This window comes from Spermophilus citellus, assembly GCF_964194105.1.
Source record: "Spermophilus citellus genome assembly, chromosome: 13".
Lineage (NCBI taxonomy): Eukaryota > Metazoa > Chordata > Mammalia > Rodentia > Sciuridae > Spermophilus > Spermophilus citellus.
This window is the reverse complement of record NC_138193.1, coordinates 109453539-109480684: the sequence shown is the minus strand read 5'-3', so window position 1 is coordinate 109480684 and position 27146 is coordinate 109453539. Positions and strand designations below refer to the sequence as shown.

Below are 27146 nucleotides of genomic sequence, written 5' to 3'. Positions count from 1 at the left end.
CCATGGCTCCAAACTAATTGTGGCACCTAGGCCTTGAAGCCCCAGGAGAGAATGAGAAGAGGGAGATGGTGGCGGTGGCAGCATCTAATGCTTCATATAAGTGGGAAGAACCTATGAATAGCAGGTCCTCACCATGGTCCTGGGGACCTTCCTCTTTTGTCTGCAACATATAAGAAGACCAACCACAGACTTGGGGTGTTTCGGCTTGCAGGCCTCAGGCCTCAATTGTACTCCTGACTTAGGGGAAGGGCAGGAAATCCAGGATCTTTCTGATTTTGTTGGGGTGGGAGGCGGCTGTACAGACAGCTGGCAGAGTGGCAGAGGTTTGGGGTAGTGCACAGTGTCTGAGAGCTCTTGTAGTGGACAGCAAAATGAAGATAAAAGGGTAAAGAGGAGGAAGATATATACAATACTCAAAAACAGTGGACTTGGGCTGGTGGTGTGGCTCAGTGGTAGAGGGCTGGCCTGGCACGTGAAGTCTTAGGTTTGATCCTTAGCACCACACATAAACAGAACACAGACTGGCAGTATTTCCTAAGACTGTAGGTTTCCAAGGGGAAGAGGTAGCTAAAGAATTCTTTGGGACCACACCAATGTACACACACTGAGGGTGCCAACCACCCAGAGTCCTTATAATCAATCCTCTTCCAATCCTCAGTTTGCCCCTCTGCCAAAAGAGTGCACTGTCACCCTGAGTTGTTGGTGATGCTGCTCCATGTGCCAGCATTTATTGAGCAATGTGCTGGCAGCCAGGCCCTGTAAACAGAAGATTCCTTGTGGAGTCTTCGAGGCTCCCCCTGACAAGGTTGGGATGGGCTGAGAGAAGCTTAGTGACTGCTAGGCTGTGGGGCTGGCAAGTGGCAGGTGGGATTCTGTATCCAGGTCTTGCTGCTTCTTCAAGCCTGCCTCTGTTGACCCTGGGGACAGACACTGTAGAGGTTAGTGAATCCAGCCTCCACTCATTTACTGAGCAGGGCACCGTGCTAGACTCTGGAGGATACAAAGTTAAAAAATGACATGGCCCTACTAAAAGTTGCTTAAAACTAAGTTGCTTGCATGTCTATAATCCCAGAGACTTGGGAGGCTGAGGCAGGAGGATCTCAAGTTCAAGGGTGGCCTCAGCAATTTAGCAAGAACCTGCCTCAAAATTTTAGAAAAAGGTATGTAGCTCAGTGGTTAAGTGCTCCTGGGTTAAATCCTCAGCACCCTTTGCCCTCAAGAATTAATTGTTTTGAAAATAATCAACTTCACCAATATCCAGTGGAGATTTCCAGGCTTCATCAAAGATTTATTAGTTTTTAAATTTGGGGGATTCTGGGGACTTAATGCAGGGCCTTGCTCATGCTAATCATGTGCTCCACCATGGAGCCATGCCCCCAGCCCTCCCTAATTACTTTTAAAGTCTGGTTGGTCTAATCACAGGATGGCAAACCTTTTCTTTCTGATTCTGTGAAAAGACCTTTCAATACAATTTTGCAGACATTGCACTCATTTCTGCACTAAGAGACAGGTCATGAATAATCCACAAAGAAAAGGGCCTCGAGGGGATGTAGCTTAGGTAGAGTGCTTGCCTCACACAGGGCCTAGGTTCTGTCTCCAATATAGAAGAAAAACAAAAACAAAAGAAAGAAAAGGACCCTTACAAATGAGTGGGAAGAAAAGCTGCTCCCTTCTAATCAAGATCAATGTCAATAGCAGCCAAGGACAGAGAAAGGGATGGCGGTCCTGTCTTAGGGAAGAAAGGCCTTTAGAAAGGATAACTTGTTACAGTTGCTGGGGATTCATCTCATGAACAGCAGACTGCCTCTCTCAGAGGGAAATGAGCTCAGGTCAGCCCATGACGTAATAGTCCTTCCGATGGTGGAGATATGACAGTTTATCCTGTTGGTCCCCAAAATAACATGAAAATCCTAAATCCCTGGGTTTCCCTTAGGAGTTCTTCCCACTTCTCAGTTGGGCTGTTGGCCAGGAGCAGCCAACTCCAGATCAAGGCAGAGTGCCTCACACTGCTGTTGAAGTGACAGCCACGCCTCTCTGCCAGCCAGCACTAATTATTTTATGATCTTTCTAGGTGGGGACCTTGGATTCTCTTGTTGGTCTCTCTGACGAGTTGGGGAAACTCGATACCTTTGCTGAAAGGTAAAATATTTCTTATTTACTACATACAAGTGAGAATTTGGCATTATTGTCAGAGGACACAGTGTTCTTGCTTTGGCTGAATCAAAGTATGGACTCATACTCTAAACCTGGCTCCAAAAGTCTACAGAGTGATCAGGTGGGTCCCCTGGGGGAGTGGGGTCAGCAGGAGCATGCTGGGCCCATCCTTGCTTTGTTTGACGGAAAAAGCATCTTTTTTTTTTTTTTTTTTTTTTTGGTACCAGGGACTGAACCCAGGGGTGCTTAACCACTGAGTCCCATCCCCAGACCTTTTAATGTTTTATTTTGAGACAGGGTCTCTCTAAGTTGCTTAGGGCCTTGCTAAGTTGCTGAAGCTGGCTTTGAATCTGATCCTCCTGCCTCAGTCTCCTGATCTGCTGGGATTACAGGCGGGCCCCACCACCACCTAGAAGGCAGCATCCTATAAGGGATTGCCTTCAGTATGAAGATCATGCATAAAGCTGAGTCACTTAGAAAAATAATTGGTGCAATTCCCCTCAAGGGTTAAGTTTGTTGGTTTTTTGATAATATATGTAAAAAAAAAAGTACAAAAAAGAAAGAATGTAGAGTGAAAATTAAGTTTCCCTCTGATGTGTTTTCCTCCTTCCTGTCCCCTGTCCCCTCATTCCCCTCTTCTGAGGCAGTGCTATGACTTTCTAGGCAAACCTTCCAGAGAGAGCCTATTTGAGCACAAGTCAACATGCATATGTTTCATAAAGTGCAAACAACTGTGTCTTGCTTTTTTGTTTAATAGCATAGCTTAGAGATAGTTCCATGTCAGTTCATTGCTGCACATTCTTTTTACTAGCTGTATGGCCTTAAATAGATGTACCCTCATTTATTTGATTTCTCTGTTGTTGGATGTTTGAATTTTCTAGTCTTTTGCTATCACAGGCAGGGTGGTGATGACTGTCCTTTGTGCACATGTAGAAGTGGAACACTTAAAAGTGGTAGTTCTGGGTCAAAGAGTTTTTGCAAGGACAGCTTACAGATATGTCCCCAGTGCCCTGCCAAGAAGTTGTTCATTCCATTCACACGCTCACCCAAAGTGTATGAAATATCGTACGGTCTTAGCATGACATTTCTTTTAAATAAGTGTATTACAAATTTGGTGCATAATCACTGGAAATCAGTTATAGCTCATAGAATAGTGTGAAAAAGAAACTACAGGGCTGGGGATGTGGCTCAGGAGGTAGCGCGCTCGCCTGGCATGCGTGCGGCCTGGGTTCGATCCTCAGCACCACATACCAACAAAGATGTTGTGTCCGCCGAGAACTAAAAAATAAAATATTAAAAAAAAATTCTCTCTCTCTCTCTCTCTCTCTCTCTCTCTCTCCTCTCTCACTCTCTCTTTAAAAAAAAAAAGAAAAAGAAACTACAACTCACCCATGATCACATAGTCTAGAGACAAACACTGTTACATTGTGTTTATAGCCTGTACCTCCAATTTTCCCAGCACATATATTATTTGTGTGTGTGTGTGTGTGTGTGTGTATATATATATATATATATATATATATATATATATATATATTAGTGTATATATATATATATATATATATATATATACACTAATAAAAGTAAGCCCATATTATATACCTCATACATGTAAATCCATATTTTGCTGTTCTCTTCATATTTTAGATTTTTTTATGTATTGAGGGTTGAACCCAGGAGCACTTGACCACTGAGCCACATCCCCAGCCCCCCCTTTTTTTTTTGTAAATTTTGAGACAGGGTCTTGCTAAGTTGCAAGGCCTTGCTAGTTACTGAGGCTGACTTTGAACTCTTGATCCTCCTGCCTCAGCCTCCCAAGCTGCTGGAATTATAGGTGTGCACCACTGTGCCTGGCAAAAATCATTTTTTAAACTTAGAGTCTTTGAACTGTAGAAATTGGTACTGTGGATTGAATTTGGGGCACTTTACTGCTAATTTACATCCCCACATCCCCAGTCTTTTTTTTTTTTTCTTTTTTAAAAAAATTTTGAGACAGGGTTTTGCTAAATTGCTCAGAGCCTTTTAAGTTGCTGAGGCTGGCTTTGATCCTGCAAGCCTGCCTCAGCCTCCTGAGTTTCTGGGATTACAGGTGTGCACCATTGCACCTGGTGTATAGGTCATAGTCTTTGAGAAAGAAACCAACTTTGTCTTCCTCATCTATAAAGCGAGGTACAGTGACCATCTCTCTGCTTTCAGGGAGGAATGTAGGGCAGTAGAATAATGTTAAGTGTCATCAAATCCCAGGGCATGTCCTGTGAAAAATCACCATCCAGGAGGTGTGGCTGGATTCCCAAGTGCCAGCTCCTGTCTGCGGCTGCTCTGTACCTGAGGTCTGATGAGCCTTCTGTAGCAAGAGGACAGATGCTAGTCAGATCTTCAAATCGGAGGACCCCAAGCCTAAGCAAGGGCTCTGACAGATGCCATCGAGGGCAGCCCCTGCCCTTGGCTGGGATGGCCTTCCGTGTTCCCTGCCAGCCCTGACAGACCACAGGCTGACCAAGAGGCTCTTCAGTCCTCGGCAGAAACACCAGCTGAAGGAAGGTGAGCTGCTCCGTGGCAGCTGCTCAGCACTGTGGTCTCAGCCCTCAGTGGCTGCCCTTCTCTCCCTCCGTCCCACTCACCAGTGCCCCCAGCTCTGAGCTTCTGTGGGCCTGGATTACTGCTGTTGGTTCCACCTGAGTTAGTTAGTTAGTTTCTTTCTTTCTTTCTTTCTTTCTTTCTTTCTTTCTTTCTTTCTTTCTTTCTTTCTTTCTTTTTTTCTTTCTTTTTTTCTTCTTCTTTTCTTTTTTTGATTGCCTTTTTCTTCCCAATAGACAGTTGTGTTTTGTTCTGTACGTATTTGTTGTACGAGTTGCCTCTGATGGTTTTATAACATATTTGTTTATTGTTGTTGTTTGTTGTTTTTGGAAATGAGGTGAACCCAGAGGTACATAACCATTGAGCCACATCCCCAGCCTTTTTTATTTTGAGGCAGGGTCTCACTAAGTTTCTTGGGGACCTCTCTAAGTTGCTAAGGCTGGTCTTGAACTTGCAATCCTCCCGCCTCAGCCTCCTGAGCCTCTGGGATTATAGGCATGCGCCACCACACCCAGCATGGTGTAGCATATGCTTAAAAAAAAACTAGAAAATGCATGCACAAGCAAGTCGTGAGCTCTCGTTTTGAAACACAGAAACTGTACAAATGAGAGTGTTTTTACAAACAGGGACTAGGTGTGGTCGAGAATGAAAATCACTGTGCGCTGTTTTGAGTTTTGCTTGTAGGTGTGTATTCCCAAGAGCTTTCCTATCAGGGGAAAAAGAAAAATAGTGAGGTTTGAGTGCCCTTAGAGTTCTAGCTTTGCTCTAGTCCAGGGCCTGGAACTGATAACTCCCAGGTCCATTTGGGAACAACCTCCCTGGCTCCGTGGAAAGTGCTCCAGTGTGATTAGATAAATAAACCCCAGCTGGGCCTGTAACCTAGGCAGCATAAACCTGTCAGCACTGCTTCTGCCCAGGAGGACAGAGAAGGGACAAGAGTTTTCAAGGTGTATTGTTTCCCTATCCTTTTATTATTTATTTACCGGGGACTGGAGTGTTTTTCCATGTAGCTGGAAGGCAGCCTTGGCTTATGGAGCTTTCCCATTATTTTTTTATTTATTCTTTCATGCCACTGTGTTAATTTATTCTGTATTTGCATGGTGATTCATGAACATTTGAGAAGCCCAGTGCTTTTATCTTTTAAAATCCCCCCCCCCCCGCCCCAACCTTTCAGCATGTGAGTCTGTCCCAACATCGTGGCCTGTCCTGCTGCGGTCCTGGTTGAAATATTACATTTCACAGGCACTTGGCATTCAGCTATGCCTCATGGTTTCTCTGGAGCCATGTTGACTGCCTCTTGCCCCTGAGCGCGTTGCCTGTGTTGTGGAATAGCTGGTGGCTTTTTCTTTACCCACGTGGTTCGTGAAGCTGTCTGAGGGTTGGCTGATCAAAGATCATGGATCTGAGTGTGGATGTCCACTTGGTGATGCCAGTGAGTTCTTGTGGGGACCTTCTAAATAGGAGTGAGATGGAACGGAAAGAAGTGCCCAGGCTTCTCTTCTCTGTCCATGCAGAATATCAGGTTGAGGTTATCTGTGGACATTTCAAGCCTGTCCTGCACCTGCCCTTCCACCTGCCCCCCTGACACCTCTCCCATCTCCTCCCCATGCCTCCAGACCTCCTGCTCGCCTTCTCCAAGCAGAGTGCCGCTCCGCTCCCTCCTCCACGGCCCTCACCCCCAGGGACAGGCCTGAGAGAGGCAGTCTAAGGCCGTCCTCTGACCCCATTCTGCTCTCTGCTTCTGTGAGTTAAACTGTTTTAGATTCCACCTGGGAGGGAGGAGAGGCTGTCCTCCTTTCTCTGTCCTTGCACTGTTCACCATGGCATGTGCTAGCCACCGGGCTCAGCGGAGCTCTTGAAATGTGACCAGTCTGAACGCAGATGTGTGTCAAACACACGTCAGGTTCAAAAGACAGTACGGGAAAAATAACTTCAAATATCTTATTATTCTTTTTAATGTTAACTGCCTGTTAAAATGATAATATTTTGGATATTAGATGAAATAAAGTAGGTTACTAAAATTAATTTCACCTGTTTTTACTTTTGGAAATGTAGAGATTAGAAGTTCTCGAATTACTTTTGTGGCTCCTGTAATATTTGTGTTGGGCAGCACTGGGCTATAGCTCTGAGTGTTTCTCAACCTTGAACATGTAAGTGAGTGCCCTGGGGATCTTTAGACAACGCGGTTGTGACTCGGGGGATCTGAAGCCAGGGATTCTGCATTTCTTACTGTGATGCTGGCCTGCAGACTGCACTTGGCTTACCAAGGCTCAACACTTTAAATTAGTGGCTCTTCAACTTCAATGTGCGTCCGAATCGTCTGGACGGTTTGTTAGAGCATCCATTCCTGGGCCCCATCCCTAGAGTCTGTTACTCGGAGGGGCCTGAGAACCTGATCCGCTAAGTTCCCCAGGTGGCAGTGCTCCTGGTCCTGGCCGAGCTTACAATGGCTTCTTCACCTGGTGGTGGGGCGATCTGTTTCCCCATGGCCCGAAAGATGTCGTTATGACGTGTGCATTTTTAGAACAGGTTCTTGGATGATACAAAATTTTCCAGTTCTGTTGGTGTGTTGATTTTCTCTTGGGGAAGGAGTACTGATATTGGTATATTGTGTTTTTGGAGAGAAGAGTCAGTTTCATGAGCTTTTTCAGGCTATTTGCATGGAGTCGATCAGGGTCTACTGTAGCTGCATATTTCCCTTTGGTTTTGGTCTTTGCATTTCCTTTGGTTATGCTACCCGTGGTCTGCCTGTTTTGCTTTTAAGAGGAGCAGTTCTTGTCTTCATTTACCAATTTTATCATTTTATTGATTTCTGATTTTTAAATTTCTGTATATATCCTGATTTTCATCTTCTTGCTTTATTGAGGTTTGTTTTCTTTCTGCAAAACCTACTTAATTGCATACTTAGTTCATTTATTCTCTCTCTCTCTCTCATGCTAAGGTAATGAGTTTTTCTCTGAATATTATATAACTTAAGTTTTGATGTGTGGTGTTTTCATTTTTTTAAATTTAGCTCATTTTTTTTCATCCTATGTTTCTGGAAAGTTGGGGTTTTTGTTGTTGCTCCTCCTTCCCTTTCTTTCTTTTGTAGTACGGAGATTGAACCTAGAGGTGCTTACTCTACACTGAGCCACTTCCCCAACCCTTTTTAAGGCCAGGTCTCATGAAGTGGCCCAGGTCCTGGCTTAGCTTCCCTGGCAGCTGGGACCACAGGTGTGTGCCACGGTGCCAGGCTTGTTTTTCACTTAATTCTTTTGCCTTGTGAGAGAATGAATTGGGTACTATGTCTGCCTTTGGGAATTTGATATTTTCTTTGTGACCTCATCTATTGCTGATTTTTCTTTTTTCTCTTTCGGAACTGGAATTGAACCCAGGAGTGCTCTACTACTGAGCTACATCCCCAGTCCTTTTTATTTTATTTTTTGAGAGAGTGGCTCACTAAGTTTCTAAGGCTGGCCTTGAACTTGTGATCCTCTTGCCTCAGCAAATCACTGGGATTACAGGAATATGCTGCCATGCCTGGCTGCTGTGTTTTCCATGGGATCTAGGGAAGGGTGAGTTCCATTGGGATGGCATTATCCGTGATATTTTCTATTCCCTACTTCATATTGTAAACGCCCTGCTGTTCTTGCGGGTCTGTAAAGGTCTGTGCTGGTTCTGATTCCACTGAGGGCTGCCCCTTTATCGTTCTCCAGGCTTCTGTTTATACTGTATTCTATTCTGAGTTCCAGACCACCTGATGTTTGTCACTTCCCTATTTTGGTAACTTCCAATGATTGATAGATGAGAGTATTGACACTCAAAGATGTAAGTCACTTGTGCGAGATCGTACAGCGTGGAGTGTCCAGCCTTTGCCTTGGTCACCCCAACCCCCTGCCTTGCCCTGTCAAGGCCTGGGCAGGTGGCAGTCAGTGCTCCCTCCCCTCTTCTGCCCTCATCCTTCAGCTCAGCCCTGCTGGGACAGTCTGTATTGCCTGGTACCTGCCAGGCTTCCCCAGCGCCCAGCCACTTTTCCCAAACCAGAAGCCCAGCCACGGGGTTGGGGGTGGGAGAGAGTTCTGGCTGCCCTAGGACAGCATGCCTGAAGTGAGGGTCAGCCTGAGGCCGCCATGTGAGATCCTTGGAGGCTGAGTTTAGCATAAGCACTTCCTCCTTGGACCCTGCGGGGACAATGGCTCCCAGATTCCTCAATCCCCGTCCAGTCAGTTCTTTGTGCCCTGGGCGCGTGCTCTGGTGTAGGTACTCCTTATTTTCAGCAGCCATGGAGGGTCTCAAATGTCTTTTCTTTGCCTCTTTCTGCACTGCCACGTCCTCTTGACAGTGTCCACAGCTTGCTTCTGGAGAGTCTCTTCCTTTGGGACCTCAGGCTGGGGATCCTTGGTTCCCAGGCGCGGCTGCTCACAGGTCACCTGTCCACACCTCCACCTGAAACACTGGGAAGGACCAAATCCTGTGGCTCCCTCGCCAAAACCTGTCCTGCATCCATCCAGGTCTCAACATGCCCAGCCCTGCACCTCTGTCCACACTGCCCGCGACCCATTCCTGAATCTGACAACAGACGCAGTTGCCTGCTGCTTCCTTTTCATCTGCTTTCTCCCCAGAGCCAGGAGGTGGTTTTTTTTTTCGTTTTTTTTTTTTTGGGGGGGGTGCTGGGGATGGAATGCAAGGCCTTCAGGGCATGCTAGCCACTAGCCAATGTGTTACCACACTCCCAGTGCCAGAATGGTCTTTTTAAAAAATGACTCTCTCGCTTGAAACCCTCCCTTGGCTTTCCAGTGCCCTCAGTGTAAAGTCTGGGCCCTTGACCCTGGCTGCCAGATTCCTAGCTTACCCATTCTGGCCTTTTCTTCACAGAAGAAGGAGGACCACTCTCCTCCAGCCACCCTGGCTCTGTCCTGCCGTAGGTCTGTACACAAACGTCTTCCTGAACATTGAAGGCTCCTGCCCACCACCCCACCCTGGCATGGGGGCCCCTTGTTATCCCAGTCTCAGTTCAAATGGTACTCCCCCAGGGACTTCTCCAGACTGCTGGAAGAAGACAGCCTAGTCTCTCAAGGACACACTGTTTTAATTTTGCACATGCCATATACCACTACTGAGTACCTGTCCTCCTCCCTCCCTCCTTCCTCTCCCCGCTCCCCAGGGCCTTGCTCATTCGGAGCACACACTCTAGCCCTGAGCTGCGCTCTAAGTACTCCTCTTGTCCATTTTTGTCCGTGATTCCTTACAGAGTATGAGCTATGGGAAAACAGACCAGATTTGTCCCTTCTCTGACAGCAAGCAGTGCCTACCTCGTGGCAGGGGCTGAGAGACTCTCTGCTGCCTACACGTCTCCCCTGTCTCCACTCACAGGACACTGGGGAGCGTTTAGAAAGCACAGGTCCTTGGCAGCAGCTCCAGGATTCCTTGCCCAGGTCTGGGGCAGGGTCTAGGAATCTGCATGTTAAGTGACTGGGCACCTGTGATTCTGCACCTGGGGCTGGATACCCTGGGAGCACTGTTGTCTTCGCTGAGTGCAGTCACAGCCATCCTCCCACCTAATCCTAAAGTGCTTCCAAGAGTCAGTCCAAGGCCAGGATTTTAAACACATGTTGGAGAGCTTAGGGCCAGGTACAGTGGAATGTGCCTGTAATCCAAAAAACTTGGGAGGCTGAGGCAGGAGTATAGGCTGAGTATCTCAGCCAAGTGAGACCCTGTCTCAAAATAAAAAGTAAAAAGGGCTGGGATGTGGCACTTGCCTAGCATGTGCAAAGTCCTGCACTCGGCATCCAATACTACTATTACTACTACAAAAAAAAAAAAAAAAGGTTATAATGCAGTTTGATTTTTTTCTTAAACAGATAATGCATTTGTATGTATTGAAGATAAAAATTATATAAAAGGCTCTGTAAGGAGAAGTCTCCTTATATTGTCTCCCTGCCTCTTGCCCCAGACACTAAGGAAGCCACTTTTATGAGCTGCTTGGATACATCACATCTTCATACAAACACTAGACAATTCTGTGTATGTTTATATTCCCCCCTTTTTTTCTGGTACTGGGGATTGAACCCAGGGTGCTCTTTAGCCTGACTACACACCCAGGATGCATGCTCCCTTTTTGTGACAGGGTCTCCCTAAGTGGCTGAGGCTGTCCTCAAACTTGAGATTCCTGCCTCAGCCTTCCAAGCTGCTGGAGTTACAGGTGTGCACCTCCACTCCCGGCTCTTCCCTTGTGAAATACAAAGTGAGATTCCACATGTGCTGATTTGCATCTTGGTTTTCTCCCTCCTCTTAACATCCCGGGGGGAACTTTCCCATCAGTACGGAAGACCTTTCTTGCTATTTCAGGTACCTAGTATCTCACTGTGGTTTGTGAACTAGTCCCTTACAGAGGGACTCTCAGGTGACCGACGACTTTTGTGGAGAGAGACTATTACCAGCAATACTGCAACCTTACAGATGGTCTGGTCAGTACTTCAGGGAGACGCATGCGGGTGTATCTGTAGGATAAGTTCTCAGGAGGAAATTTGCTGGGTCCAGGAGTCATGAGCCTTTGTTATTGTGGATAAGTGTTCCAGAGTTCTGTCCATCTGAAGTGACCATCTTGCATTTCTACCAGCAATGAGGGAAAGCCCCTATTTCCTATAACTTTTCTTTCTTTTTTTGGTCGGGGGTGGTACCGGGGATTGAACTCAGGGGCACTCGGCCACTGAGCCCCATCCCCAGCCCTATTTTGTAATTTATTTAGAGACAGGGTCTCACTGAGTTGCTTAGCGCCTTGCTTTTGCTGAGGCTGGCTTTGAACTTGCCGTCCTCCTGCCTCAGCCTCCAGAGCTGCTGGGATTACAGGCATGTGCCACCGGCCTGGCTTCTGTAACTTTTCTAATAGAGCATGTCATCAGGCTTTTGGGTTTTTATAAGCCTGATAGGTATGCATTGCTACTTTAGTGTAGTGGTCTCTCTCTCTTTTTTTTAAATGGTTTTATTGAGAAATAAGTAAATAGCAAAAATGTTTCCATTCACTGTTGGAGGACATTAACATGGTTTTGTGTTATTAAAAATAAAGCTGTCATGAACATTTATGTACAGTCTTTGAATTGACATATTTTCATTTCTCCAAAGTAAATGAGATAGCCTGCGTACCCTAAGTGTGGGTACAGACATCCTCTTCGCTCTAAGTATTTGGGACTGATCCCTTGCCCTGTGGAAGACACAACTTGGAAGAGGCCCACAGGGTACACCGGGCCCCAGGGCAGCTCATCTGCATCCAGTACTTAGTGTTTTGTAGACACAGGGAGTGGTGAGTTGTTGTTGTTGTTTTGTTGTCTTAAGGTAGTAATATTCATTCTTTGAAAGTCTCAGATTCTAGGAGATGACACAAATGCAGTCTCCATGCTGGGTCACACGTGCATGATGAAGGGATGGTAAGAGCCACGTGGCCCTGAGAGGCACTGGACCCACGTCCTGCTCCACATCTCTCTCTGTTTTTAACGTGGACTCCTTCACCAGTTTGTGTGCCATCCTTGTGCGGGAGTCAAACTAATCGCTGTTTCAGTTTTAGGATCGTTGCTACTGAAGCAAGCCACCCCCTCCACACCTCAAGCCTTGGTCTAGCTGGCCACTGCTACCCAGGTTCTCACTGCTCCTGGGCGTTTCCCGGGAGCCGCTGCATTCTTGCAGAAGCCCAGAATGAGTAGTTCTGAAAGATCTTCAGAGACCTCTTTTTTTTCTTGCTCAGATGAGGAAAGCAACCTTTTAATGTGGTCGATGGAGTTTCAGATATAGCAACGAAGGTTTGTTTTGTCCACCTTCTCCCATGTAATATTCCCTCATGTGTAATACTCCCTGGCGTGCAATACATTTTCCTTAAGTGCCAGAAATAATAGGCATTGTACTGTGCGTGTCAGGTACGCGCAGGGTTTCCTGGGACCGTAATAAAGGGTCAGTAGTGTCCATGTGGCTCAGGCTATCCCAGGTGCTCCCAAAGTCCTGCTCAGGACAGGCAAGGGTCAGGGTGGGGTGGCAAAAACCACGGCTGGACAGGCAGGTGTATTCCTTGTGAACTCTGCTAAGGGGTTTGAACATCAACATTTGAACTTCTCAGGAAACCACTGACATGGTCTCAGCAGTACAGCAACATGGCAGGGGGGTGTTTGGGGTGTGTATTTTTATTGCGATCCCTCTGGCTGCTGTGGGATGGATGGACAGGTGGGGCCTCTTTAAGGTCCATGGGGAAAACAGAGAGCAGGTGGGTGAAGGAAGCCTAAAGAAAGACACCATGACATGTCTGGGATAGTGACCCAGGGTAGGCTTGACAAATTTTGGTTGCTACAAAAAACAGTTGTGATGATGGAAAGGACGGGTTTCGGGTTGCCGACGAACTTTGGAGAATGTGAATTCAACCCTTCGAATCTGAAGGGCTGAATCAGTTCTCGACCTCCCCATCCAGGCTGGCTCTCCACCCTTAAAACCAGGGGAAGAGCAGGGCATTTTTAAATTGAGCTATAACGCACACTCGGTGACACCCACTCTTCGAATACACGTAACTCATCTGTTCCCAATATATTTACAAAGTAATGCAACTGTCACCACCATCTGGTTCCACAGATTTTCTTTACCCACAAAAGAAACTGTGTAGGGGCTGGGGATGTGGCTCAAGCGGTAGCGCGCTCGCCTGGCATGCGTGCGGCTCGGGTTCGATCCTCAGCACCACATACCAACAAAGATGTTGTGTCCGCTGAGAACTAAAAAATAAATATTAAAAATTCTCTTTCTCTCTCTCTCTCTCTCTCCTCTCTCACTCTCTCTTAAAAAAAAAAAAGAAAGAAACTGTGTACCTATCAGCAGTCACAGACCAATTCTCTCCCAAATTATCAGCAACCATTAGTCCACCATTTGTCCCCTTACCATCTCTGTGGACACTTAGTGCAGATGGAAAACCAGGGTATTTAAAGAGAAACCAGGAAAAGAAATGTATGCCTTGCACAAGTGCCAGGAAGTGCACGTGGATGGCCCTGGAAGGCGGCTCTGATTGACAGGATGTGAGGCAGGTATGGCTGGGAGGCTTCTAGGGAGCCCAGGGCCTCTGCAGGGGTGAGAAGAGGTTTGTCTGACAGTCTGTTCCTTCTTCTGACTCTTAACAAGCTCTCGGGGCAGACAGATAAGCAATGGAAATGACAAGCAGCTTGTGGGAAATGCTGTTGATAAAGTCTACTTGACTACTCTGAAGTTGAGGCGGGTGAGCCCGCTGGCCTGCGGGGCTCGTTTTGGCCCTGGTCAGTCACTAAGGAGCTGTGTGTTCTTAGACAAGTCTCCACCCCTCCTGGGTCCAGAGGCCCTTCACCTGTGTCCCCTCTCATGAGTCTGGGTCACAGTGCCTGTGACGGTCACACTCTTAGGCATGATCTGAAGCGGTGGTGGTAAGGATGTTTTCATGGAGGGCTCATTCTTGCTATTGTTTTTGATGATGATAAAATGAACGTTTAATTCTACTACAGTGAACTCCCTGAAGAAATCAACTATCTCTAGCATGACTTTCATAATTAGCGCACCTCTCTGTATACTTTCTGGCTACATTTTGGGTTGTCCTAAAGTTGCATCTGTAAATTGAAATTACAGGTCCCCCTGCGTTTGATCCCCAGTAACAAATGCTCCAGGGCACACACCCAGGGATCACGGAGTCAAGGGACATGGGCATATTTAAGTGGTTTGTACATATTGCTAAATTGTTTCCACAAGGTTGCGCAGCGCTCTTTCCTCATACCCCTGTCACTTAAGTGCCTTTAAGAAACTCTGCCATTTCCCCAGCATAAGAAGCAGGGTGTGTGAGAGGCTTCATTTGTATTTCTTGGATTCCCAGCCAGAGTAAACATATTTCCAAGCGCTTATCAGCCAGTCCTAGTTCCGTTTTGGGGACTGGCCTGTGCCTGGCTTTGTTCAGGTGGCCCCTGGGGCAGGCTGTGTGTTGGGCACAGTGCTTGGGGACATTCTCCAAAATTTAAACACATGTACTTCCAACCCAGATGCTTAGGGGAGGACCCGGCTTCTCCTAAAAGGCAGGACCCTGAGGCTTTGGTGTCACCCGCCTGGGAGCTGAGTGCAGAATGAGGATCCCTCCTGTCTGTGCCTCCCAAGGGGCAAACAATTTCTGAGGGTGGGTTGGCCTTTTATCTTACTTTTTTGATAAGGGGTCTTACTATGTTGCCTAGGCTGACCTTGAACTTGTGGCCTCAAGCCATCCTGCCCCAGCCTCTCAGGAGCTGGAACCATAGGCACAAGCCACCATACCTGACTCAATTTGTTTTTGAAGAGAACCAAAATTGCTCTCCTGGGCCACAGTGTGTGAATCGAGCTCTGTAACGCCAGCGTGGCTGAAAAGCTCTTCTTTGAATGACAGGGCAGTTTTGCAGGTGGCTGTACATACAGAATGCAGGGGAAATCTCTCTAAAAGATCTCATGATCGGTCCTTTATTTAAACATCCAGTCTGACAACCAGTGTTGGCCTCTGAAGCATGGTGGAGGTATGGCCAGACTTTGGGACCCTCCTAGAAGTCTCCTTGGACCTTTGGTTTCCTGTCAAGCCATTCAATGGCTCCCTAGTCACATTTTCCTGGTGTGTTGGCTGCAGGCTCATTGATTTCTTTGTCCCTTGGCAGAGGTGGAAGCAGGGAGACAGAGGGTGAGGTGCCCAGGGCTCACCCCACCTTTTGCAGAGGTTTCTGGACTCTCCTCCCCGGAGCGCCCCTCCCTTGTGGCTGTCCCCTCTGGACTCATCGAGGACAGTCAGGCACAGAGGGCTGGGGCTTCAGGTGCCCAGAGGGGTCTGTCAGCGTCTGGTGCTGTGGATGGAGGCCTGCAGTAGGGCCAGGGCCGTGGGGACAGTACTGCTGGTGCTGTGGCCACCAGCAAAGTGACATGGGGCCGTGTTCTTGCCTCTCTGAGCCTCAGTTTCCTCTGTCCTCTGGGACTTAGTCTTGTTTGTCGAGGATCTGGGTAAATCGTGCAAAGCGCCCTTCTGAGGACTGAGGAAAGCTCCTAGGCGGGAGTCGCTGTTCTTCCTACTTGGGGACCTTGAAAACCTCCCTGCCCTGGGATCTGTCTACCCTCCTCCAGGCACCTGGGTCACTTCTGACAACCACACCAACCAACCCTGCCTCACTTTTGCCAGAATTATCCAGAAAATCTGGGGAAGGGTGGGAAGCCCCTGTCTTTCATTTGGACTTGCCCTCAGGAACCTGGAGCCTTGCGTCCACCATCTGCAGAGAGCCCAGTCCTCCTTCCCACAAGCAGGGAAAGCAGAGGGAGCACACACCTCTTGGCTGAGGTGGGCCTTGTTGAAAGCTTGGCTCCCAGTGCTGCTCAGAAAACTCTGGGAGAAGAGAAGGGAGAGAGAGAGAGAGAGAGAGAGAGAGAGAGAGAGAGATAGACAGACATACATCACACCTTGGGAGCTTTGCTGCACAAGTTTACAGGCAGCATCCCTGGAGACACCATGTCTTAAGGCCATTTAGGAGGACTCTGTGTGCCCTCAGGACTGGTGCATTGCCCAGGAATGCGGAGGTCAGCCCTGACCTCCAGATCCCTGCCTGCAGCCTTCCTGGGGCTGAGAGGCTTCAGGTCTCCTACCTGGCTGCACCTCTACTCCCATCCCAGGACTGGAAGGCTCCTGCGGGCCCTGCTGGTAGGAATTTCCTGCCTTGTGGTTGCAGGAGAAGGGGGGACAGGAGAGCTCCTTCCTCTAAGCCATTTGTACCCCAAGGACTGGGTAGCTGTAGGCCCCTCAAAGCCCAGGGTCCAAACACCAGCCAGGCTGAGAGGTTCTCTCCTTCTCGTGGGAAGGCAGGAAAGAGCATTTGCAGCACGTCCCTGGCTGCGGGCAGATCTGTAGAGCTGCTTTGGCCAGCCCCTGTCGTCTGACTGTCCCCCCACCTCGATGCCAGGTGACTAGATGTGGCCTGTGAAGTTCACCAGGCCTCCCTTCCTTACTGCCCTCCTTGCACCTGGGGCACACCCTGTTCTTCCTGCTGCCATCTTCTGTGTCTGCCTGGGGGACTCCAGGGATGCCTGACGGAGGGGCGGTGCTCGGGAGGCGTGTCCACCTGTATCCTCTGCCTGCTGTGTGGTTTGAATTTCCACGATTGCCTTTGTTTTCCATATATGCTGATTATTTCTTAAAAATCCAGATTTGACACCCCCCCCCCACCGGCCCCCTTCCTCGAGGGACACGATTTCAACAAGCCCCCTGTTCCGGCCTCTCCTGTGGATACACAAACAGGGGTTTGGCTTTTTGTTTGTTGTGTGGAGAAGACTGTGATGGTGACTTGACGTCTCTTCGTGACTTCCTCTTCCCCTGGCTCTGGGAGGCACAGCCTTTCATGGCCACCCAGAGGTGACCTTCTGCATTCTAGGGGCTTCTTGCTGATCCATTGTATTTAGTGTTCCCCTAATAGTGACATTGGGGTGGCTTCTTGTCTTTTGCGGTGACCAGCCCATTCTGTATGGGCTTTGAGCACCAGAGCCAGGATAGCAGAAGGACAAACTCCTAAAACTGGAGTCACTGGGTCAGAACATCCACATGTTAAAGCATTTGGTGGATCCTGTAAAACACTCCCCTGGCAAGTGGGTCCTGGTCCACACCCAGGGCCACAGGGTGGTGCGTTTTGTTTCCCTGAGGACTTGTCTGGCTGTAAATTATGAATCTTTTCAATATGCCCATCGATCTGTGAAAAATGATATTTCAGAGCGATGAGGCGGAGCTTCCCTCCATGTTCAGGGGCCGCCCATGCTCTCCCGGGAACCTGGAGGTGACTGTTTCTCCAGGTCCCTGCCCTTGGCGCAGCAGCTACTGACCTTGGGGGCCTTCTAGCATCTGGCCTTGTTCTGCTCAGCCTTGAGCTACTGAAGCAGGTCTCGTCCTTACAGCAGTCGTTATCCTGCTTGGCTTAGAAATTTATCCATCTTTATTTATTATTTTTTAAACATGAATTTGTAGTTTAGCTGTTACCCTTCCCACCACCTGAAGTGTTTGGCTGTGTCAGCGTGGGCACATCGGCCTGCGATCGTCATCACCACCTTCCAGCCAAAGGATGTTTTTATCTTATAAAACTGCAAGTCTCTGTCTCCGTTCTGCTTGCCCTGGCCTGCAGCGGGGCTGTTCTTGTCATCTCTGACACCTCCTGTGAGTGGAATCAGACGGGGTGTGCTCTTTTGCAATTGACTTATTTCACTTAGCAGGGTGTCCTCAAGGGCATCTGTGTCAGAATTTCTTTGTGTGTGTGTGTGTGTGTGTGTGTGTGTGTGCGTGGTGCTAGGGAATCATACCCAGGACCTCACACGTGCTGGGCAAGTGAGCTCCACCAGTGAGCTCCATCTCCAGCCCTTTTTAAGTTTTATTTTCAGACAGCCTCTTGCTGAGGCTGGCCAAGGAGTTGTGACCCTCCTGCCTCAGCCTCCCCAGTCACTGGGATTATAGGCGCACACCACCACACCTGGAAAGAGTCATGTTTCAACAAATTCAAGCACAGCATTATATAAATGTGTAGAAATTGAAAGTTCCTCTTCATCTACATGTGAAGATAATGAGAAATGTCAGTTTGGTGTCTTTTCTTCCAGGCTTCTTACTTATGAACATACTGACATTTTTAAAGTGGTATTATAACATGCTTATCATATTTAACATTTTTAAAAACTTTTCATTTTGAGCTAACTTCAAAGCTTCAGAGAGGTTGCAAGATTATTTAAAGAATTCCCGTAAGCCCTTTATCACCTCCTTTCTCTCTTCCTCCCCCATCCCTCTGACAGTGAGGTGCAGACACAATGTTTCTTCTAAATATTTTAGTGTGTATTGTGTAAACACAAGGACATTGTTTTACACAATCTTAGTGTGGTGATCCAGGCCAGGATGGCAATACTGATGTTTAACAGCTGTCACTTGATATCACCATATGTCTCAATGGTACACTTCCAGCCAAAGGAAACCTTGCAGTTTATTAGACAGTGATGAACCTTGAGGTGGCTTCCTGTCTTGTGATGAATTATCAGTTCTCTTTGGCTTTGTTCAAACTGGAACACGTATTTACACTTTCTCTGCATGTCATGACACCACGTTGTTTTGTTTTATTTTTTAACTGTACAGGTCAGTTTTGTGAAATACTGATGTTTTGCACTCACCTGATATTTCCTCCAGGTTAGTTTCAGGTTGTGCATTTCTGGCAAGAGGAGCACAGAAGGGTTACCATGTCCTTGGTGCACCCTTTGGGGGCACACGTGGTTGCTTCTTTATGGGTGATGTTAACTTTGGTCACATGATTAAGGTACTCTCTGCTTTAAGGTGAAAATTAAATATTCACATCTTAAGTGAACAGTTGGATGAGTTTTGACAAATATGTACATTCATGTAACCAACAGCCAAATTGGGATCTTTGTGTATTGTTGCAGTTGCTCTTCACTAAAAATATGATCTGAGCTGGGCATGGTGGTGCATGCATACAATCCCAGTACTCTGGAGGCCGAGGCAGGGGGATCAAAATTTTGAGGCCAGCCTGAGCAACATAGTAAGATCCTGTCTCAAAATAAAATAGATAGAAAGGACTGGAAATGTAGCTCAGTGGCTCAATCCCCAGCAACACCAAAAAAAAAAAAAAAAATATATATATATATATATATATATATATACATATATATATAATATATACATATATATATATATACACACACATATTTATATATGCATGTATATATACACATGTTGTATGATATTCATGATTTGTACATCTTCCTTATGAGTTGATAATTATTATTGCCAGGTGTTATAGGGAAAGGTGCCAGAATTTACTTTAGCTTTGAAGCACATGGGCTTTGGATTTGTGCAGATTTGTGATCAGTGTCTGGTTCAACATTTGTTTACTCTGTCAAATTCCCTGTTTACAAAATTACCATGATAATGGCACTTGTTTACTGTTACCTTTAACTAAGCCTTAATTTTTTCGTCTTTACTGGCTTTGGCGTGTGTGTGGTGCTGGGGATCAAACACAGGGCCTTGCCCGTGCTAGGCAAATGCTGTGCCCCTGAGCCTTAATATTTTTCTTACAATGGAAATGTCACCTAGAACAAAACACTGTCTCAAAGAATTGGTCTCCAAAATACCTAAGAGCTCATACAAACCAATGAAATAGAATTTCAAAAAGAGGACCAAGCCACAGAAACAGTGGCAGGGGACATGAAGACGTCACTCACAGAAGACGCGAACAGCCTTTGGTAGAGTTAATAAACATGAGGAAAGATGTCCAGTTGGTCGAAGTGCTGCAGATGGTGGCATCAGCCAGATGTAAGTTCTCAGCTATCAGATTGGCGGAGGTTCCCGACGCCCATGCTGGCGAGGCTTAGGGAAGCAGGCTGCTGGTGGGAGTGGACGTTGGCGAGCAGACGTTGGCGTGTGGTCAGAGGGGTCGGCCTTACTTCTTAAAATTGTAGCTGTCATATCCTTTATTTCAGCAGCTGGTCATTTAGCAGCTTGTCCCACATATGCACCCGTGCATGGGCAGCGTAAATGTATCATGTGGCGTCACATCAAAGAGGAGGCAAATCCCGGCGACTCGGGAGGCCTCAGGAGGCAGGAGGATCTTGAGTTCAAAACCAGCCTCAGCAACTTAGCAAGGCCCAGTCTCAAAATAAAATATAAAACAGGGGGTTGAGGGTGTGGCTCAGTGGTTAAGCTCCCTGAGTTCAATCCTTGGTACAAAAAAAAGAAAAAGAAGAAGGCACCCCAGGTGTCCAGGGAGGGAGTTAGTGGAATGATGTGCATCCAGCATGGGGTGGAGGAGGCGTGTGACCGTGGTCAGTGTTCCTAATGACTGCAAAGTGGGGACGGTGGATGTGACAAGTGTGGAGATGCTTGGGTTCCTTCCAATGAGAAAACCAGCTGTCTGGCTCCACAGCTGCAGTTCACTGATGACCACAGCTAATGGCCACGGCTAGGTCGGGCTGTGTGTTAGGTGGAACAAGAGACGTTTCTAGCAGCTAAGCGTCGTCAGAGCACGCTGCTCTCAGAGGTTTCAGGTGTTCCGTGCATGCCTAAGGGCCTCACTTGCCACAGTGAACACCTTGACAGGGTTGGGACACAGAGCAGTGAAGAATCCTGAACACAATATTGGGTGAGTTCTGCTTTTATGTCTGTTAGAGAAGAAGGAAGGATGTGAGGGATGGAGAGGCTGTGCAGCTAGCCACCTTGAGTCAGGCACTGTGGTCAGGGCTGGAATTACTACTACAGTCACATCAACAGATAATTCCTGAAGTGTCCTAGCAGATGTGGTGACAGGCGACAGTAACTTGCACATGTCAACATAGAGATAAAAAAAAAAACACCACTGGAAGCTTTAAAATAGCTCAGTGACCACAGGGACTTTGTTTTGTCCACAGCATCTTGTACAGTGCTTGGTATACAGTAGTTGCTTAGTATATGGAATTGCTGAATGAATGGTTAAATTTATCGAATCAGGATCCCAACAGAGAACAGAAGACCACTCATGTAAGGATCACTTGAACCAGATGGTGCCCACCTGAAATCCCAGCAACTCAGGAGGCTGAGGCAGGAAGATCACAAGTTAAGGCCAGCCTCAGCAAATTAGTGAGACTCTGTCTCAAAATAAAAAGGGCTAGGAATGTAGCTCAGTGGGAGAGGGCTCTGTGTTCAACCCCCAGTGCCACAAAGAAAAGGTAAGAGAACCCGAGGAGGGTAGACTTACAGAGGGACCCCGAGTTGTGTGGGCTCTAGAGAAACCACAAGGAACAGTGCAGGTCCCCAGCTGCTGGAGACTCCCAACCGCACAGCCGGAGGAGACAGGAGGATTGAGCTACTCCAACAGGGAGGGATCTGGCTCTGCCTCCTTTAACCTCTGTGGAGTCCGCCTGGGAGCAAAGCTAGGAGCCCCAAACAGTCTCGCCAGTCACCTGAGCATACCTCAAGGTCTCCGTCACAAAAGCCCACCCGACTCAGACTTTGCATATATTGCCCCAGACTCCACGAAGAACCCTGTGAGGTGCGTCGTCCTGTCCATTTTCTGGCTCAGGAACCTGCGATGGTCAGGTGCCTTGGCTCAGGATATGGGTGAGACACCGTAACCACTATTCTCAGAGCTGCCAGCCCAGGTACAAGTTTCAACATGGACCAGGTCACAGTGACGGTCCAGGTGTCGGTGTGACCTGCTGCCTGAGAGTCGTGCCTTTAAAGCCCTCATACAGACTGGATGGGAGGGTGAAGATTACTTCTTGGAGCCTTAGCTTCCTCATCTGTGAAGTGGGGCGATTCCCACCTTTTGGAAACTGCCATGAGGATTAAGTGAGATGATGGGTACAGGATGTCGACACTTGGTAGGCTCCAGAGGAAGGGAGGTGCTGCTGGGAGACCGTAGCTCCCTTAAATACGCAGGGCTTCAGCCTTGGAAACAGTCAGGATGCTGTGTTTCCTCCTGGGTGTGGAGAGTTTGCTGTTGTCTCTGGTGCTGGGAATGCAACCCAGGGCCTCGTGCACACCAGGCAGATGCTCTACCCCTGAGCCTGCCTCCCCAGCCTGGGGGTTATTTTTAAACAAACTTTGTATTCATCAGTTTTTGATCACGTGCGCATTCATTTAATAGTCAGGAAAACAAGTTGTTGCCCTCCTTCCTTTCCTTGCTTCTATCATGGTCCTTTCCAGGTAGTCTCCTGCCTCCGTTTCTGTGTTTTGAACCAAGCCTCCATGCTCTAAGTGGCAATGTGGCCAGTGCCTGTGACAGTAGAGGTCCCTGGGCTCCATGTGGGATTTGGTGACCTGGGTCCTCTCTCCCTGGGGAGAGGGCCTGAGGCAAAGCTTCGAACATTAGAAATTCTCCGTCAGTCCCGGCTTGGCACTTGGATTCCAATTGGATTTCTCTTTATTCAGCCTCCTGCTGCCAGGCGATCATTGCTGTTAGTTATATAGTAATCCCCCAAATGGGGCATAATCCACATCTTATGGGTAGGAGAACCAAGGCTCAAAAGAAATTCAACCAATTTGGCGCAAACCATCCAGTTGGCACTTGGCAGAGCCAGGGAGAATTTGAGCCCTTTGCTTCTAAATCCTGTACTTCCCCGAAGGTGTCTGTCTTGTGGAGACCAGGTTTTAATTTTCTCATATAAAAGCAATAGCAGATGACGATAGGGAGACGTCAGGTAGGAAGAAGAGTTTCGCAGGTGCAGCCAGTGACCATAACCATCTGTGTAAGTTCACTTCTTGTTTTTTTCCGCCTGACTTCATAATGCATGCCTTGTTCCACGGTATTCAAAATTCTTTGTAAACCTTATTTTCAATGGCTGCCTAATAATCCCTCAGCTGGATATACCATTACGCCTTAAACAATTCCCTATTGTTGAGCCTTCTGGTTGTTTCCAGTTTTTCACTGTCAGCAACAATGCTGCAAAGAACATCTTTTTATTCAGAAAGCTTTTTCTGTTTGTCCTGTTTCCTTACGATGGTTTCCCAGAAGTGGAATTACTGGTTCAAAGGCTATTCACATTTTAAGTCCCTTCTCACGGATGCCAAGCTGCTCCCCCAAAAGCCACAGGTGCCTGGCCCTGCCAGCCTGGGTTCTAGGTGTGTTCTGCTGGCGGCTCCTGCTCTCATGGGCTCTTTCTTCTCTCCCCACAGCCTCATCAAGAGAATGGCTCAGAGTGTAGTGGAGGTCATGGAGGACTCCAAGGGGAAAGTCCAGGAGAACCTGCTGGCCAACGGAGGTAGGTGTCCAGAGCTCTGGTTTCTCAGGAGCGCCTCCCTGCACTCTGGTCACGTCAACCTGTGGGAAATGCCCGTTGCGCCCAGGCCGGCCTCCAGCGAGGGTTTAGTTGCTGAGCAGTCAATAGGAAACAGAGAGCCACCCCCAGAATGCTGGGGTAGTGTGTTGCTGCTTGGAGTTTTGGTCTCCCTGTGCTGACGGGATGTGTCTTTAGATTCCAGTGAGGCTTGGGCAAAAATTAGGAGTCTTTGGAAACTTTAGAATTAAATGTTTAAATATCCACAGAGATAATTAAACCTGTGACTGTGCATGCTCATTGAAAATGAGAGCATTAAATTCATATTATTTGTCATGCACAGAATATATATACACAAATGTGTGTGTGTGTGTGTGTGTGTGTGTGTGTGTGTGTATTCATACTTCCTTTCTCCTAGAAACACTAAAAGGCTTTTAATTTGCTGGTTTGAAATGTGCATTCTTCCAAGTCTGAACCTGGCTTCGTCTGTCTCCGTGGTCTAACAACCCCGCCTTGTTGTGTTGCAGGTGTGAAGGAGAACATGAAATGTCTCAAGAGTAGGTTGTGCTCTGTTTGCTGTGCCTGTGTTCAGAGTGATGCTGCATGTCCCTGGGGAGGTGGAATCTGTCTGGCTGTGGGGCACAGTGACCAGGTCATGGCAGTAAGAGCCTGGTGGCTTGGTCACTGTATCCGTAGGACACAGCAGCTGTTGCACTACTTTTCCTCACCCTCCTGGCACCCCGCCCTCCCGGGGTAGCTCTTGCCTGCTCCCTGGATGTCGGGCTCTTGCTCCTCTGCCTGTGGCCTGCTCTCTGAGGCCGTCTGTTAGTGGACGCAGCACCTTAAATGCCAGGCTCTGCCAGGCAGCCTCGAGCTTCCCACACGCGAGCAGCCTCCCGGGGTGGTGCTCCCTCCTGGTGTCATTGCCAGAAGGACCCATTTGCTTTGGGTTTGCTCCAGTGCGCTTCAACTGGTGGATTGAAAGAGCAAGTCATCTGGGGGCAACTAAAAACCTTTACAAATCGCAGGTGACCAATCGCTTTCCCCAATGCCTTCTGCTTGTCACACTGAGATTCTTGCTGACGGTAAGGTAGCAATGTCTTGTCAAGTGACCAGCTGATCTTCTTGCCCAGCAGTTGATTCTAGGGCCCTGGACTGAAAAGCTGACCAGGTGGAGAGTTACTGTTCTGTCAAAAACCTGGCGTGTAGGGTGCGAGGGTTTAAACTTACGTTATAGTGATTGAGATGCTCGTGTTCTGGGGCTGGGGCTGGCTCCACGGCAGGCCACCACCTCGCCTCGCATCTCCAGCCATGCAGGAAGCAGTTACTCAAAGTTAATGCTGCTGGAAGTTAGGTGTCACCCCTGGTCCGATGGCAAGAACTCTGAGGGGCAGCTGGCTTCTCCATAGGAGGAAACAGCTTTGTTTAAAATGTTCCATTTTAGGCCTCCTGCGACTTGGGCCCTGATGACTTCAGGATTAGAGTTTCCAAAGCATGCTCCGAAAACCGTCCCTGCCACAAGACCCAGATGGGAGCCAGGACTCACAGTAGCTTCTGAACCTTCTGATGCATATTAGCATATTAGAATCTCTGAAGAGTCCTGCAGGCCAGAGACCTTTTAAAAGCGAGTTTGACTGGAGTTTTTACAGTGCTAGCCAAATGAAGAAATCTTCTCCTGCAAGGCATCCACAGATTAGTGATTGACACAATCAACCAGAGAAGCTCTTTGTTGACCCCCTGGCCCCTGCCCCCCAAAATGGGATTGTAATCCAGTTTCCTCTAGGGGAATTCATGGCCGATCCCATGAAGGGCCAGCAGCAGGTCAGACCAGCCCTGATACGCAGTGTTCATCTGGACCTTGGCTGGTCGTCTCTCTGGTCTTATTTTTCTCACCTGTAAATGGATTTAATAGCCATTGACAGGTCCTTAGCTCTGCCTGGGCACCTTTTGCTTTTGTTCGTTCCTTGCTTGCCGCTGAGCTAAGCATGGCAGGACATAGATGTGCGTGAGGGCCGTGGAGAAGGAGCACGTTGTCTGGCCTGGGTCCTAAAATGTCTGCAGAGGATGGAAACACTGGGCCTGTCTGGCTAACCCATCAAGGGCACGGCCCCTGTGGTCACAGTCCTGTGTGCTGGCAAGGTCTGGTTTGGGTCTTCAGATGAGACCACAGGCAGCCTGTGCACAGTGAACCAGCCAAGTCATGGCCTGACCTAGCAGGCCGTCAGCCCAGGCTCCACCTTGCCTGCTCCAGGGACCAGGCCTCACTGACCCCAGCGCAGGCAGAGGTTGGGGGGGCCTGTCCTTTCCTGAGCGGTGGAGGGAGAACCACAGTCAGGAAGGCGGTGATGGCGGAAGGCCTTCTTCCAACAGCGTTCTCACCAGAAGCAGTGCTCGGGGACAGGGAAGTGCCCTTGGGTGTCTGGCCTGGGGCAAGGGTCAGTGTCCAGAGCTGGCACTGGTGTTCAGGACATGGGAGAGAGCGGAGGAGCAGGGGGACATGGTCAAAAATCCAGAGGTCTCCTGAAGCTCCTGGAGGGAGGTCCTTGTCCAGCATCGTGTTGGGCATCACTGCTGAGCATCTGTGGGTACCAAGCTCATGCTGGCCATTTGCCAGTGATGGCCACAGCCTTTGCCTCTGAGCGTGCATTGCCCTGTGTGCCAGGATGGAACTCACCCCTTTGGTGTGGGTGCCGTAAGGCCTAGGACTTGGTGAGAAGGCATAGGGAGAAGAGCTTGATCAGAAACATGAGTGCAAGTTGCTGCCTGGGGCGGGGAGTGGGCGGGGGTTGCTCTCAGTGTCCAGAGCGTGCAGTGGAGCAGTCACCCTGCGCAGAGCTCCGTGGGCACCGAGAGGCACAGAGAAGGCGAGTCGGAGGCTCCGCCCTGAAGGAGCAGTGAGGGGCGGGTAGCCTGGCATGTCTTTAGTATCATGGAACCAGACAGGAGGGACAATCAGGGCAGCTTCCAGAAGGAATTGGCCTCCATCTAACCTGTGGGTTGAAGGATAAAAGCAGTGGCGAGAGGGGGAAGGGGTGAGAGTGGCTTGGCTGGAGTGGAAGGGCCCCAGGGTGCTGCAGTGACGAGGAGGACGGGGAGGATCTAAATGTGCACATCTGCCTTGACATCCCACGTGGGCTGCTGCTCGGCCGCTGTGAGGCTGGCTGCCCACCTTGGGGATGGACTGGGACCACCGTGGCAGGTCAGTTTCCATGATGTCCATAGTGGGTTCAGCCAGGGGGATCGATTGCCATCACTGCCCCGAGAGGTGCCCGTGACCTTCTCCTTCAGCCTCTGCATGCGTTTCCCGCTATCATCGGCCATACCCATCCCGTTCCTCCCAGGCCCAAGTCTTTTCTACGAAGTCATTTTCCCACCATGGTGTGTCAGTGCCAAAATCAGCACCAAAACCTGTCTAGTCCACTTGGGCTACTGTCCCCAAATTCTGCACACTTGAGCACTGTGAACAACGTTTGTTTTCTCACAGTTCTGGAGGCTGAAGTCCAAGACCAAGCGTCTGACGGGGCGGTCTCCTGGCTCGTAGATGGCCACCTCCTCACTGTGTCTCTTACCTTCCTTGCTATGTGTGGATGGAGTTCTCTGATGTCCCTTCTTACAGAGGCACAGATCTTATCAATTCTGGCACCAATGTTAGAAACATAAGAATTCTCCCAAGG

General features: G+C 48.5%; 1 protein-coding gene across 17 annotated transcripts in view; it reads left to right on the top strand.

Moving 5' to 3' along the window:
• Positions 1–27146, top strand: part of ATP6V1C2 (ATPase H+ transporting V1 subunit C2) — a 54448-nt gene that overhangs the window by 2461 nt on the left and 24841 nt on the right. For 15 of the 17 annotated variants that reach the window (XR_014018511.1, XR_014018512.1, XR_014018513.1 and 12 more), the window contains 3 exons: positions 2072–2139; positions 23372–23457; positions 24000–24029. Coding sequence is in view for 9 of the 17 variants with exons in the window: in XM_081264369.1 (XP_081120495.1) it covers positions 2072–2139; positions 23372–23457; positions 24000–24029 (184 nt within the window). In the remaining 8 variants the exon portion in view is untranslated. The remainder of the gene's footprint in view (positions 1–2071; positions 2140–23371; positions 23458–23999; positions 24030–27146) is intronic. The other 2 variants (XM_081264368.1, XM_081264370.1) reach the window with 1 other exon arrangement.